This window comes from Triturus cristatus, chromosome 3_2 (assembly GCF_964204655.1).
Source record: "Triturus cristatus chromosome 3_2, aTriCri1.1, whole genome shotgun sequence".
NCBI lineage: Eukaryota > Metazoa > Chordata > Amphibia > Caudata > Salamandridae > Triturus > Triturus cristatus.
In genome coordinates this window covers 1,093,041,192-1,093,056,591 of record NC_140584.1, presented here as the reverse complement: position 1 = coordinate 1,093,056,591, position 15,400 = coordinate 1,093,041,192, and the positions used below count along the sequence as shown (strand labels likewise).

Sequence of the window (15,400 nt, the reverse complement as noted above, 5' to 3'; positions counted from 1 at the left end):
TGAAACGCGTCAGGCGCTATGAATGCAAATGCTGGTTTCTTGGTGAAAATAAACCCTTCGGTTTTTCATTTGCTGTCGAGTGCTTCCTCAAAAGCTTTGGGCCATTGGAATACATATATATATATATATATATATACATATATATATATATATATATATATATATATATATATATATATATATATATATATATCCCCCATTTTTAAATGCAAGCTGAAGAGATTGGTTAATGTAGCCTACCTTATAGGTTGCTAAACATTCAAGTCTCAAGTGTTGCTTCAGGCTTTACTGAAGAAGACATCTACACTTATTAAAACATATTATAAGAAGTGTTCTGGGATCCCCGCACGTGGGCACGACTATTCAGTGCTTATGACTAACAACGTAGATCCCCTGAGAGAGAACATTGGGTTACCTTGTTACTTTTCATAAGGGATCATTTTTGTTTGGGAACTGGAGGAAACAACATGTTTGGTGTCTAATTGTAATTTAAAACTCTTCTTAATGGTAAAGTCCGCTTTTAAGTCACAATTCTGAAAATGCCACTTTTAGAAAGCTGGCATTATCTTGTCCTAACCATTTGGTGCCTGTATTCTGGGTCACCTGACTAGGTGCAGGTGGCCTTAATGTATTCCTTCCAGACAGTATTACAAAAGGTGACTGGATGTTGGCAGGATGGGCCACCCTGACCAGATGGGAGGGATGGGCTGAGCTGTTACCTACCACATTTGACCTTCAAAGGAGCTGCCTCAGCGCGCACACAAAGAATTTCAGACTAGACATTTGTGATTTCAGATATCCTAGGACTAGGGCAGGGAGGCAGGACATTATTGATACGCAGTATGAAAAAACTCCAGACGTTTCTTCCACTTCAAAGTTGGAAAAGGGTATAAAACCAGGATCCTCAGACCAACTCTCCAGCACAGTACATAGTACATAAGAACTGCCCTGCTGCTAGGTGATAGGTTTGCTGCCTGAGAACTGCCCTGCTGTCTGAGAAGGATGACTAGACCTGCTCCCATTTTCCCAGGCTGCCTGTACTGATTCTATGGGGTTAGCTGGCTCACGTCCTGTTCAGAGCTACAGGGACATAAAAAGCTCCAGAGGCCTCCTTGCAACTGACCAGCTGATCTGATGCACCTGGACCAGAAACTGGATCTATCAGAACTCTGCAGGCCTCTGCAAAAGTGAGTCCGTAATCTGCAAAAGTGAGTTCCTGATCCCTAAAAGACACCCCCCAGTACCTGGGCCCTTGGTTGATATTGTAGTGCACTCCTTGGACGACAAATGTGAAAACCTTCAGTCTTGGGCTCTTTGCGAACGGGTCACTTTGTCCCAAGATCTTGCTGCTTGTGCTGATCGCCAACGCTAAGCTCTGGTGAACCTGACTTGACGTTACAGTGACTGTCAGCGATGAATAGCAACGCAAGATCTGCACTTCGCACTGCAGCATTGGCAGCACACAGTTACAATCCTTCAAGAAGCTCCAGAAACAACTGTCTGCAAAATCAGACTGGATCTTCGCATTACAGTGACAACCGGACTCTATGCGCAGGACTTGGAGAGGGTAATTTTTTTTAGCAGGATTAACCTGGTCCCTGTATCCAGCCTGCGCTCAATCACAGGCAGTCTGAACTTGAGGACTTTCACCCGGTCCTGCACGGTCAGATGACCGCAAGCGGGCTTAGTGTTTTAGGTGCTATACCCACTTGTATTGTTGAACTTATGGGACTCCTGTTCTACGGTTTAGATTTTTGTCTCTTTGATGCCAAATAATGTATTACGTTTTACTCAATTTTCTAAACTTGTTTGGGATTTTTCTGATGTTTTCACTTTATTACGGTTTGTGTGCTGCACAGAACGGACACTTCTCAAAAAGAGAAAGCATTTGAGAAAAAAACAATTCCCAAATGTGGTAAACTTTCTCACTCCAACAGAAGGTTGTTAAAACTGTCAAGGGACAAACAGCAATCTCCTGGTGTGCTTAAAGAGACAGGATTTCTTTCTACCCTTTTTGCAACTGGAGTCTTTCAGGTTTGATTTTTTTCTTGCTCTTTTTACATTTCTAACCTGTCTTTGCACCTAACATGTTGCAATGTCGTTTCAAAATGTTGTCAAGGTAAAGCGAAGTTTCTATTCCAGAATTTCTTTGACTTCTGATAGACTGTTACAGAGTGCTAGACATCCCTTTTTTATTTTTGCTAAAATAAAGATAACGTACATAACATTGATTCAAAAACATAGTACAAGAACACAATAGCCACACACAGTGAAAGTAAGAAAAGAGGAGGGGGCAGGAGTGGGGGGGGGGGAGGGGGGGGGAATGAAAAGAAAAATCAATATCACTTAGTCCCAGTGAAGACAGAGCCAAATTCGTTCTATTCTGGCTCGTGAAGAAGGGCCCCTGACCTTAGCTAGAGCCATTTCCATCTCATACACCCCTCTCAGTAGCTGCCCGAACTCCGCAAGTGTTGGGGGTTTTGACTCGATCCAGACCCTAGCAATACATAAGCGACAGCAAGCCATAATAATAGAAAATAAAGCAACAGGGATTAAACCGGGGTCCTCTATAAATCCCATCAGTATCTCTTTATCAGAGATAATATTGCTGCCTGCCTGACAGGTTACACAGCTCCTTAGTAATCAATGTCCAAAAAACCGAAAGATCCGGGCAGGTTATAAACATATGTCTAATGTCTGCAGCAAAAAGTGAGCATTTAGGGCAGCAGGTCTTTAGTGTCGAACTGGGCGTAGCCCGCTTAGAGATAATTTCGGGTGTGTAATACAAAAGAAATAACATGCGGTGTTGCTGAAGTTTTAAATTAATAGAAGTAACAGAGGAATGAATAGTCAATAATGACCAGCTCTGCTGTATTTACACAAGTTCCGAAATAGCGATTTTATTTTTCTACAGCCTGAGCGTCATCATCAGCTACACCTGTAAGAAGGTGTTCATATATTTTTCCTATACAACCCCTGCCTCTAAACTGTAGTAGTGAGCTAGCGGGCTCCCCCTGTGAATTAACAGTCACTAGACCTTCCCCATTGATAAAAAAATCTCTAATCTGCAAAAATTTAAAGAAAGAGTTGTTCGGGACCCCAAATTCGTCTCTAAAAGAAGAAAATGATCTAAAACCGTCCTGATCGTACAATTGCCCTAACTGTAGTACACCGCACCGTTGCCAGATCTTCCAAGCAGAATCACCAAATAGGGACCCCAAACATGGATTCCCCCTTAGATAAGTGCTTGCATGTAATTCAGGGATATTGTACGACTTTACTAAGTCCCGCCAAATCCAAGTAGCATGTCTCACTGTTTTGAAGCGAACGCGCTTAAAGTAATTCGGGTCAGACATCCTAGTGAGTACGAACCTATACTCAGGCCCGCAGACTAACTGATATGCTCGCCACATTTGTGACATACCAAAACCTTCCATCAAGCTCTGTAAGCGCGTAGCAAAAGAAGCCCAAAAGTATAACTTAAAATCTGGCAGCCCAAACCCCCCCCTTTCATATGGCAGTTTAAGAAATGTAATGGCCCTCCTGGCCCTTTCATACCCCCAGATAAAGCTGCCTATAATACCATCCACTCTTTTAAAAAATGAAAATGGAACCCGCAATGGGATGCTCCTAAAGAGATACAAAAACTTTGGGAGGACGTTCATCTTAATAATATTACAACGTCCCCAGATAGTTAAAAGCAATTGATGCCATTTGCGCAAATCCGTAGCTACTTTCTTGCATAGTGGTTTATAATTAAGTTTCACTATTTCTTCCGTATGACTATTAAGACAAACCCCTAAATAAGTAGCTTTATGAGTGACACCCAAAGCAGGTACAAGAGGGATAGTTCCAAAATTAGTTATTGTTTGGGTTTTATTAGTGTTAAGCTTATACCCTGAAAATGATCCAAATCGCTGCGCTTCCAAGACAATCTCCCCAAAAGCTTGAACCGGGTCTGTAGTAAAGACAGCTATATCGTCCGCATAAGCAGTTATCTTAATATGTATTTGGTTATAAGAAACCGGACTGATATGCTGATTTCGTAGCAGATGGCGGATAAATGGTTCGATGTAAATTGCGAATAGCAAAGGTGAGAGGGGACACCCCTGCCGGGTGTCCCTCTGAATGTAAAGTGGATCCGATATCAATCCATTAAGCCGAATAACAGCCTGCGAGTTCATTTATATTTTCTGAATAGCCGAGACAAACTTGCGACCAATTCCTACTTCTAACATTATAGCCCAGAGTGCCCCCCAGGTGACTCGGTCGAAAGCTTTCTCGGCGTCAAGCATTAGCATCGCTGCTTTACCGCCCAAACAATGGGCAGCGTCAAACACGGCTATAGGGGTATTGATATGCATTGTAGTATCCCTCCCAGGGACAAAGCCGTGCTGCTGGTCAGACACTATTAAATGTATGGATGGTGCGAGACGAGAAGACAAAATTTTAGAAAAGATCTTGGCATCATGGTTAATGAGAGAGATTGGGCGGTAAGAGCCTCTCTCGGTTGGAGGCTTCCCCTTTTTAAGAAACACAATTATATTAGTCAGTTTCCAAGACGGGGGAGCGTCCCCACCATCCAATATATCATTCGCTACCTTCATAAAAACCGGACCAAGAGTTCTTATAAAAGTTCTATAGAACTCCAGGGGTAGAGCATCCCCCCCCCCCCCCAACGGCTTTCCCAAGGGGGAGAGCCTGGATTGCTTCCGAGATATCGGCGCTATCCACGTCCCTATCCATTGAGACCGTGGTAGGGAAATCTAATATGTTCATACCACTCTCCTGTAGATAAGCTGCCATCGCTTGTGAATCACAAGCCATATTATCGCTATAAAGGCCGATGTAAAATTGCCTGAATTGCTCCAATATCTCTATAGATTGATGATACATTAGACCATCACCACCAATGATGCTTTTAATTTGGGTATTGGCCCTGAAATCCGCCAATTGATAGGCTAATACCCGTCCAATCCTCTCCCCATATTCGTATTGTTGAGCTCTAAATTTCTGGTACTGATTGGCAACTTTCTCCCTTAAATCACGAGTAATCTTCGCTCTCACTGTTATATTTGCCTATAGATCTCAGCTTCCCGGGCATCCTTAGCTAATATTAAATTAATATGCCGCTGTTCTAGGACTAGGTATTCCCTGCGTCCGGCCGCTGCCAGTCGTCATTTAGCCTGATTCTGTCAAAACAAATACTGTTGGGTGATGCCCCTAGCGTATGCCTTAAGACTGTCCCACACTATAGACCATGAAGCAGTAAGGGCATTAATTTCTATAAAATCCACTAATTGCCCTTGCATGTACTAAATATAATCGTGTCTTATAAGTAGATATTTGGGAAACGTAAAACCCCTTATCGTCCGCTGTGGTATTGATCCTAAAAGTATTGTAAATAATAGGGGGTTATGATCCGATGTGATTTTCTGACATATCGCAATATAAGAATCTATAGTTCTAGATTGGTTTGCGAACATCATATCTATCCTGGAATATTGTCGATGTGGTTGCGAGAAATATGTGAAGCCATTAACTAGTGGATAAGCCTCCTGCCATAAATCAACCAACTGATGTACATGCAGTAGATCCTTAATAGCCGTCCTAGTGTGAATCATTCTAGCCCTACCCATAGTGTTTGTGGTATCTAACTTCTGATCTAATACACAGTTAAAGTCCCCCATGACTATGAGTTCACCGTCCCAGTCCAGCAACTCAGAATTTAAAAAGGAGATAACCTCTGGGCAGTCATTATTTGGACCGTAGACCACGCAAATCGTGAGCTTCTGACCATAGGCCAGGAGTTGAGCGATTACCCAGCGACCTTTACTGTCGCTAAGTGAGCGGAGTACCACAAACTTAGAAGTTCACGCTTGCAAAAGGGCAACACCACGTATTGACACAGTCTGAGTAGTACACGTTGTTAGTTCAAACCCCATTTGCTTAAAAAAACTGCGATCCTTAAAAGCCAAGTGAGTCTCTGATAATCCACAATCTGTGGTCTATATGCTTTCAGTTCTTCCGACACTAATCGGCGCTTAATAGGAGAGTTCAGGCCAGCTACGTTCCAACACATTACATGAATTCTAGACATTGTCTTCCAATAATAATTCCCAACCAATGTCCCTCCTTAACCCAATCGTGTCCTACAAAACAGTCCCTAAGTGTGCGTTTAACAATCCTTTGGCTTTTTTCGTTTTTGACACCCCCCCACCTCACCCCCCACAAAAAGCACCCATCTTAGCCAGTACTACCGTGCAAACTAGCCCAACGAATTCCCTGACAAAATGAACCTGGCCCCACCCACCCCCACAAACCTGTGCCTATGGAGCGGAATCACCCCCTTCCCTGCTGTCATCAATGACAGCACTAAACCAAAGTGCACCCAAGATACCCCCCCCCCCGACTGCCTTGACAGGCCAGTAGACACAAATATGAGAATACGTTATAAACCCCCAAACGCATAACAAAAGTCAAAACTCGTTAAGGACTAAATCTAAGGAGCTGTGAGTACACTAAACCTCATTGCAAATGCACCACCTCATTTCTTAGATTGCTGTTGCCATTTGTATAAGCTGTTTTTAGCCTCCTTCTCATTAAAGAAAACATGAGGGCGCCCATCTTTAATCACTTTAAGGCGGGCAGGATCTTGTAAGAAAACTTGTGCACCAACAGACTTAAAAGGGTCCATGAGCTGCCTGAGCTGCCACCTTCTATCCATAGTTTGTTTGCATAAGTCAGATCGAACAAAGATAGACATTGAGTCAAATTGAACTGGGGTAGTTGGTCGTGCTTTGAAAAAAATGGCTTGTCTCAGTAAAAAATTCCCCAAATACACCAGTATTGGTCGCGAAAATTTAGAAGATCGAGAGGTATTAGCAACTATAGGGAGCAGGTGTGCTCTCTGAATTTGCGTATCCATGTCCCAATCAGCAAGATCAGGAAAAGCCTCTGAAAAAAATTTTACAATGAATGCTCGAGCATCAGCACCCTCTCTTCCTTCAGGCACCCTCAGGTTCTGGCGTCTTTGCCGATTTTCTAGGTCCTCGACCTTAGATTGCATAGTCGTCATCAACTGATCTTGGGCCTTAATTGAAGTACAGGTAGCGGCATTGACCTCTTCCACTTCGGCAACACGCTGTTGAAGATCTGAGACTACAAGAGCAAGATTTGAAACCTTTGTAACAGCCTCCTCCAGAGCTAGTTTAATCTCCTGTCTGTCCGTTCTAGCCTGTTGAAAGTAGCACTGAGTCTCCTCATGTTGAGCCGCCAATACTTGAAGCACTGTAGATAGAGTAGGTTCCGGCTGCAAGGCCATCTTAGAGTTGGAAACTTCACTACTGCTATTCAAAGAACCACCTACTGACTCCATAGCCGATATGGCAGGCATCGGAGGATTCTGCGGTAAGCACTGAGTAATACCAGGACCAGTATCTATTGTCCACTTAGTTGCCAATGTGGGGACAAATGCAGATAAGGGTGCCGAAGGAGCTAGACCAGGAGTCAAGAGAGCTGGTGGGGACTGCCCCTCTACTCTGTAGTTCTTCTTTTCGAGTATTTTATCGGCAAGGGGTGTTTGGGTCATTACGGGGGGAGTTTGAGTAGTAGGAGATACAAAAGTCGCTGCACTTTCCAGATCTGTAGAAAAAAATCGCACCATCGCTAGCTTGCGGCCTTACAGATTGAGCTGCACCTTCCACTGTAGATAGAATTATAGGGGTGACATGAGCGGACCTAGGTCTCTCTAATCGTGTTGCAGAGCCTGTTGTTGATTTTGCCTGACTGGCGGGTAAGCCTATATTAGATAAGCGTGTAACTAAGGACTTCACCTCGCCTTTCGAAGACACCCATTTACGTAACGGGCTTGCTCCTGAATCCTTGTTCGGGGTGATAGCAGTTGTTTTTATAATTCCTGTAGCTGCTTGTGCCTTAGAACTACCATGACCGCGGCCCTTTCCACCCCTGCTACCGACACTGTTGACTTTCAGGCCCTTATTTTTAAATGTTTTTTTCCGGCCCTGCTCCTGTAGTTTGACTTGTGCACCCTTTTTTCCCCCCTAGTATACCCTTCAGCTCTGCCTGCTTAGTGCCGACAGCACACTCCCCCTCCACCACTGTGGGTATGCTGGATGGATCCGAAAATAAGCACGCGGCGTCGATAATTTCAGATGGTGAAGACACAGCAGAATGGCCAGTATTGAGAACTTCCACGGAATTAACAGTACTAGTTAAGCAGCGCTTCTGCGATAAAAATGTACCTGCCGGTCCCCCACCAGACTTAACCAAGCCGCACTCAATTGCCGCACTGAGTGTTTCGGCTATAGGAAAATCAGGAGTGGATGATTCTGAACCAATAGCTTGAAGAAGTGCTGTGGCTTGACCTGATTTTAAAAGGTTCATTATAGGTCTGCCAAAGCTACTTGAAGTGTTCGCAGCAGCAGAATTCACAAAGGGGCCGCCACGAATGCCCCCATCCAAACCAGCCATCAAAGCAGAGCTGCTGAGCATTGCCACCGGCTACCATTAGCTCCTCCTCACCGTTAGTCTCCGGTGCAGCTTCCTGAGAAGGTTCCTGTTCTCCCCCTTGACCGGCCCTAGCTCACCGAGTGCTCCGAGGGCGGGCCATCCCTGTACCGCCCGATCTCACAGCTGCTAATCTGAAGCGGGTCTCCACGAGTCTGGAACCAGGACGCCAACTCGCAAGACGAACACCGAAGACTGCACCGTTTGTTTGTGTTAGACGGCACATAAGCAAAAGTGAGTATTCCTCAAGCCTCAAGCCGCGTTGTCTCCTTGAGTTCTGGTTTTTCGAGTTGCCGGTGTTTTCACAACATTCTCAACATCCCTGCTTCTTATTACAGTCTTTAGAGCATTTGGTGAGGCAGATTGTAGCCGTAAGTCGGAGCTACGGGGGAAAGGCTCTAAGAGGCGTCCTTCAGCGGCGGATCAACATCCGCCATCTTCCCTCCCGTTCCCTCGAACATTCGATTACCTAACGTCGAGTGCTGTACATCCTATGGACAAATGGACTTTGGCATATTGTGCTATAGTCTTCCAACAACATATCTATGAGACAGGGCTCTGGGTCCAAGCAGACAGCGGGAGACCTTCAAGTGTTTGTGACTATTAATGAATGATCGTCTGATGCAGAAATAAGTTGCTTAAAATAAAAAGATCTTGGCTAACAACAGACCTTAATGAAATCAGGACAGCACAGGTAAACGTAAATGCAAAGCAGGGAAGAGAGTAAAGCATGAAAAGGGACAGAAGCAAAGAGTGAGAATGGAAAGTAGCATTGGGAAGGTTGACAAGAGAAGAGTGGTGAAAGTAGACTGTAGCAAGGCTGTGAAAGATACAAAAATAGTCAGATATTTAAAAAGACACTGGTGTGTGAAATAGAGAGTGAAGGGTAAAGAAGAAAGTGAGTAGATATTGAAGAGAAAAAAAATGAAGAGGAAAGAGAGAGTCATACAGAGGAATGCCAGAAAAGGGAAGTGTCAAGATAGAAATTTTGAAGGTCAATATAAATTAAAATATGTAGCTCTAAGGATAGCAATCATGTGAGGTCATTTCGGTTTTACTGGCCATAGTAAATCTCTGGCTTTGCAGCTTCTATTAGTTATATCCTCGGCTATGTTTAGGTCACTGAATTAAAATAAAGATGCTCAAAACAACCAAGTCTGACCATGTAGCCTTTCCCCTCTTATAACCCACATGCCTCCTACTTTTCTTACTGTAACTTGCCATTTTCTTTAGTCTCCCTACCATACTTAGATACACTGTATCACCATCCTACAATACAGCCCTCTGTTGCTTTGTAACTAGCTATGCACTATTTAAATACCCATACGTAGAATACAACAAACATCATTATTCAAGGTCCCCCTATTCACTATAAACGTAAAATGGACAAGAATGCCAGAACAAGTACACATTTTTTTATGTTGTATGACACATTGATTAATCTAGGGCTGTGTCCTTCATAAAGCGAGCAAAAGAAATAATAGTTACCTGTTGGATGGGGCTCTGAGCTTGAAATAATATTCTCCGTCCAAGCAGTTCTGCAAAGATGCAGCCTACAGACCAAATGTCAATAGCATTCGTGTAATGACGACTACCCATCAGGATTTCTGGAGCTCGATAATACTGAGTGACAACTTCCTGAGTCATGTGACGGGATTCATCAAGTTCTTCTAGCCTTGCCAATCCAAAATCGCAAATCTAAATGTAGATCAATGAAGCATAAATCAAAACAAGTGGATACATTTCCTACAATAAATACTGAAATATAGTCTGGCAACATAATAAAAGGGAATGTTTGATAAAGAATGTCATTTCGGCTTGATCTTTAAGAACAGCAGTTGAAAAAACAACAATGGCCAAAATAGCTTCTTCTCTCTGGCATGCTGAGCATATAGAGGGTGACCATGTACTCATGATTTTGCTGGTCATCAAAGGATTACATACTAGGGTTGTGAAAAAAGTCAGACTATGTACTGATAAGAAACATCGTCATGTCATTCCTAAAAATACTGTACTTCAAGAAGAAATAGGGAGTGACGAATCCAATAGGTCTGGTTTGTTTTAGATTTGGTTGTACTTTGTTCAAATGAGCCTATACTGATGTTAAATATATTTTGATGATCAAACAAAATACACAAAGAGGGACCAATATGCACAAAGATGTGAGATGTAAGTGTGGGCCTACAGATGCAAGAGATACAGGCGTGCAACCGCAATATAAATGGGCACATGCCAACACTGATGCAGTTGGTCAGATGTGTGTATAAATGGACCGGTAGATGTGTGATCTAGGAGAAGTATTTAAATGATGAGTTGTGCATTAGTCCCAAGAACAAACTCGAAAGCACAAAAAAATAAATTTTTGTATACCTCCTGAAGGTGACGACGATGGTGGACAATCACCACAATTACTGTAGGTCACTGTCTGTATTTAGACCTTTTCATAAACATCAATCAAATATTTCATACACACTTCATCCCACATCATTTGCAGACTGACTATTCGAATTATTGGTTCTGAAGAATGCCCAGAACATCCTTGTAAGGGCACTAGCGGACAGAAACATTCTTGCCTTAAAGTCTCACCCCCCTCTTAAGTTTAATCAACCCTTGGGGACACCATAAAAAAGCTATTTTTCAGTCCACCAGGAGGAAGTTATATTTTCTCAACTCACTTCTTCACACACTGCACACTTACAGCTCACATAGGGCAACAAATATTAATAAAAACACTCCAAGTGCTCTTCACTCAAAAAAGGAAGTTGTAGACCACACCAGCAGCTCCGGTGGCTGCTGTTATAAAAACCCTACGATGATGCATGCCAAATAAAGGAGGGTAATGGCCCTTGCCCTGAACAAATACATTTGCCACAATTACAGAGACTGCTTGTTAGAAGTGGGCTTGTAGGTTCGGTTCTCCAGACCGTGTGCATCTGTTAGTGCTTTGGATTTAATCACTGGTGGGTGGGAGATAGATGTATGCACAGGTGGATAAATGCAAGTGTAAGAAAATGGCAATGCATAATTTAGGTTAATAGATAGTAGGAGTAAGAAAAAGTTATTGACATTTAAATGCAAGTCTGCAACACTGGACTCTTATAGATTCAGACTTGAATTATTCCCCAGTACCAGGCTGGGAACTTCTCACTAGCCAATGCTAACAAAATACACACACACTTAAATAACATTATAACAGCCATAGACCCCATTTTGTTGCTGAACGTTGATTTTAACATGTTGGCTAAAGAGCTAGCGAACAGGCTGTTGTGAACAGATCTCAAACTCGATTCACCTTGACCAAAAATGGTTTATTCCGCACCGATCAACTAAACTGACTTTGCGCCACCTATATATTGAGATAGTGGCGACAGAGAAACTTGGGTCCCCCTGGCTGTAACATCTCTACATCTCTAAACACATGCAAGAGCTTTGATTCTATGTACTGGCCCTTCCTATTCGCCATAAGGGAAACATGCATTGGCATAGCCAATAGGTCTCGCTTTTGGGACATTATAAGTGTTTAGCCATGCAACAATTGATGTTGCACCACGGATATTGTGCTGCAGAATTAAATACTTATAAGGTCCCAAAGGCGAGACCTATTGGCTATGCCAATGCTTGTTTTTAAATGTGGTTGACCGACATTTCAGACAGTAACCCAAACAGCAGACAACTCCGGGCTAACTCAAATCAAAATTATCATAAAAGTCATAGGATGCTTGTGATAAAAACAGACACGGGCATCTGTACCTTGGCACTCATGATAAAGTCATGAGCAGGCTACCCAGTAAACAATCCTAGGATTACAGACGTGGGCTTCCTGCCGATAGGACACTGTCTTCTATCTTTGAAGGTGGCCTGTTTTGCCTGCCGACGCGTCAGGATGAGACGCCCTCCAGCGCTCACAGCTCGGGCTGTTGCTAGGAAGACGGTTTGTCTCCAGACAGTCAGCAACTCAGATGACTAGGGCTAAGGCTACCTCAGCAAGTGCTTACCCCAAATACCCGGCCATATTTAAAGTTCAATACGAAGTACATGCAGCGTCGACATTCCCCGCAAAATGAATTATTTATTTATATCACTACGCGAAGAGAAACAAGGTTCATGATAATAGTGAGTATAATAAAAGGATTGTGCATCAATACATAATAACAGATATCAATTACGTATCTTTTTACGGAATACAGGTCATTCATATTAGTAATCAACATAAAAACAAAAGCAACGTACTTGCCCATATGTAAGCCACTATATAATAGAATATTTATTAAGAGGTCCCACTTCCTTCAACGCAGCTGGCATTAATCTAAAATGGCCGGTGCGTTAATAAAAAAAACCAATTAGAAGTGCTATTCTATTTCAGTTTTGTTTATATGTATGGTCAAGTATTTATTGCGCGTCTACCTTTTCAGCCTTTCTCGATACGAAGACCTTATCGCTCCCGTCACTTACTATCAGAAGAAGCACAAGCGCGCGCCTCGTGCAGCAGCAGGGGGAGGGGGCCTGCGCGATTCCCTTGCGGGAGCGTGCATCAAGGCACGATGATTGCGACCATATGGCGCCGTGCGCTCCCGCAAGGAAATCACCAGACGTGCAGGCGTTGCAATTGCAAGCAATGCAACGAGTGCACGTTTTTGCCCCCAAAGCTGTGCCCATGGCTAATGGTCTATCTCATATGCAGCGCATGCGCGCTGCGTAGGCGAGACCTAAAAATGGGTTTGGGGTGAGGTATTTAAAATGGGTCCGCCTTTTGTTTGTGCAGCTCCGAGCGTGAGTGAAAGTAATTACAGTTCTCTCTCGAGACTTCCTCATTAAGCAGGGCACAAGACAGGGCTGCCCCCTATCTTCAATGTTGTTCGCCATAGCGATAGAAGCACTGGCGGAGTGAATCAGAGTGGATGTCAGTAGGAAGCTGGCTCTGTATACACTAAATTAAGGCATACTGTGCAGGGGATCTCCAGAGATATAGCAGAGGCTATATTAGATAATCACGAACAGCTCTCTTTGTGGTAATGTGGGAGAGCAGTAAGGCTTATCAGGAGTGTGTGTTAAGCACTTATTGTATTCACTCAATCAAGGACTGATTACACACACTCAGTCAGAATCTAGACCAATTGAGTAAGTTTGAAAAAGGTATACTTATGTTTTATTTCTAGAACCAAGCTGGACTAGGTACAGGTAGGTAAAATGTACTTTCAATTGTAAAAATGTACACAGAAATGCAACTGGGAAAGGATTTGCAATCGTTACAGGTTTCAATATGCTTTAAAACCAGTTTAAATTACATAGAAATTACTTTTGATTACTTTTCAGTTACTTTGAGTACTTGGGGGTGTTATGCCAAGATATCACATAAGGGGACTTACAATTGACAGGTAAGTACAACAATTTCTGATTCAAATAAAGTTACTTTGGTTTCATAGAAAAAGACAGTTCAACAACATTTTTAGGAACTAAAAACTTGTAACATTGGTTCCTATGGGAAAAAGTGTGTTAACGGTTTACAGAGTGTGTTAACGGTTTACAGGCAGGTAAACGACTTACAAGTATGGCTTTTGTGGGTTAGGATCAAAGACCCCAAGTGTGGGTTTAATGTGTGAGAAGCTTACTACCAAACATCTGCGGTTTCAGTAAAGCCATTATGGAGCTGTGGAGTTCGTAAAGACCAACTACCAGACCATATACTCTTTATGGCTTTACTGCACTTACAATGTCTAAGAATGGACTTACACACTGTACCGCTCATGCAACTATACCCTCACTTGGGGTCTAGTGAACCCTGTTAGAGGGGGTGACTTACCAAGACCCCAGGAAGTGGGTTGCAGGCATGGCACACATGGATGTGTGCCATGTCGACTCTTCACATTTCTCTGCTCCAAAACATGCAGCCTGCAATGGCAGTGTGTGTGTGTGTGAAGGGGCAGTACCTCGAAGGGTGGCACAATAGGTGCTGAAACCCTTAGAGGCCTTCCTTGGTCACAGTGCTCTCAGTACCCATGGTACCTTTTACAAGGGGCTTACCTGTGGCCAGAGATGTGCCAAATGTGGGTACAAAGGTACAGGTTTGAGAAAGAACACAGGTCTTGGGAACCTGATTGGCAGGGACCCAGGGCACATCAAGTCAAAGTGCATCAAGTATCAGGCAAAACGTGGAGGGGGTTACTGCAACAGAAACCCACCTTCCTACAATTCCCAGGTGTGAGGTTAGCGCTGGAGCGACTCATGGGAGGACCGGATCTGACTGTATTCAGATATTGTACTTTACATAGAGAACTCGGGGTTTAGAGGATATATTTAGAATCTACGGGCATACTCAGGGCTACAGATTAATTGGGAGAAATCTTTGATCTTCCCAACCTATCCTTGCCACTGAAGGTAGAGTTCCTACACTTTCAATATCTGGGCCTCTGGATCTCTAAGGAGACTGATTTGCATTACACAGACAATGTGAGCCCCCTCCTGCGGAATTTAGAGAGGGTTTCTAAGCACTGGCCGGCGCTGCCACTTTCACTCTAAAGGAGAGCAGCGCAATTTAAAAAGATTGTGCTCCCCTGATTTCCATATATTTTGCAGAACATCCCCTTTGCAATCCTTGACGTATTCTTTAGAGCCACAGATGCTAGGATATGATCCTCTTCTCTGGAAGGGTGGCCCGGCATGCATTGAGCTGTCCACGCTGCGAAGGTCAGTTTCTGAGCAGGGCATCGCATTCCCTGATATCCGGAAATACTAGGAGGCAGCAAACATGCAGGTCGTCATTGAATGGGCATAAGCTCAGCTAGCGGACTCAACATTCTAAATGGACCATGAGTGGTTAGTGGATAAGGGCTACATGCATGTGCTATACGGAGGGCAGGTACCATGGGAGGCG

General features: G+C 43.5%; 1 protein-coding gene across 1 annotated transcript in view; it reads right to left on the bottom strand.

Annotated features, from left to right (window-relative positions):
* The window catches only part of NLK (nemo like kinase), a 1,424,501-nt gene that overhangs the window by 472,782 nt on the left and 936,319 nt on the right, over positions 1–15,400 (bottom strand). Inside the window, exon 6 of the mRNA XM_085649870.1 lies at positions 10,018–10,227. Within this exon, the coding sequence (XP_085505996.1) occupies positions 10,018–10,227 (210 nt within the window). The remainder of the gene's footprint in view (positions 1–10,017; positions 10,228–15,400) is intronic.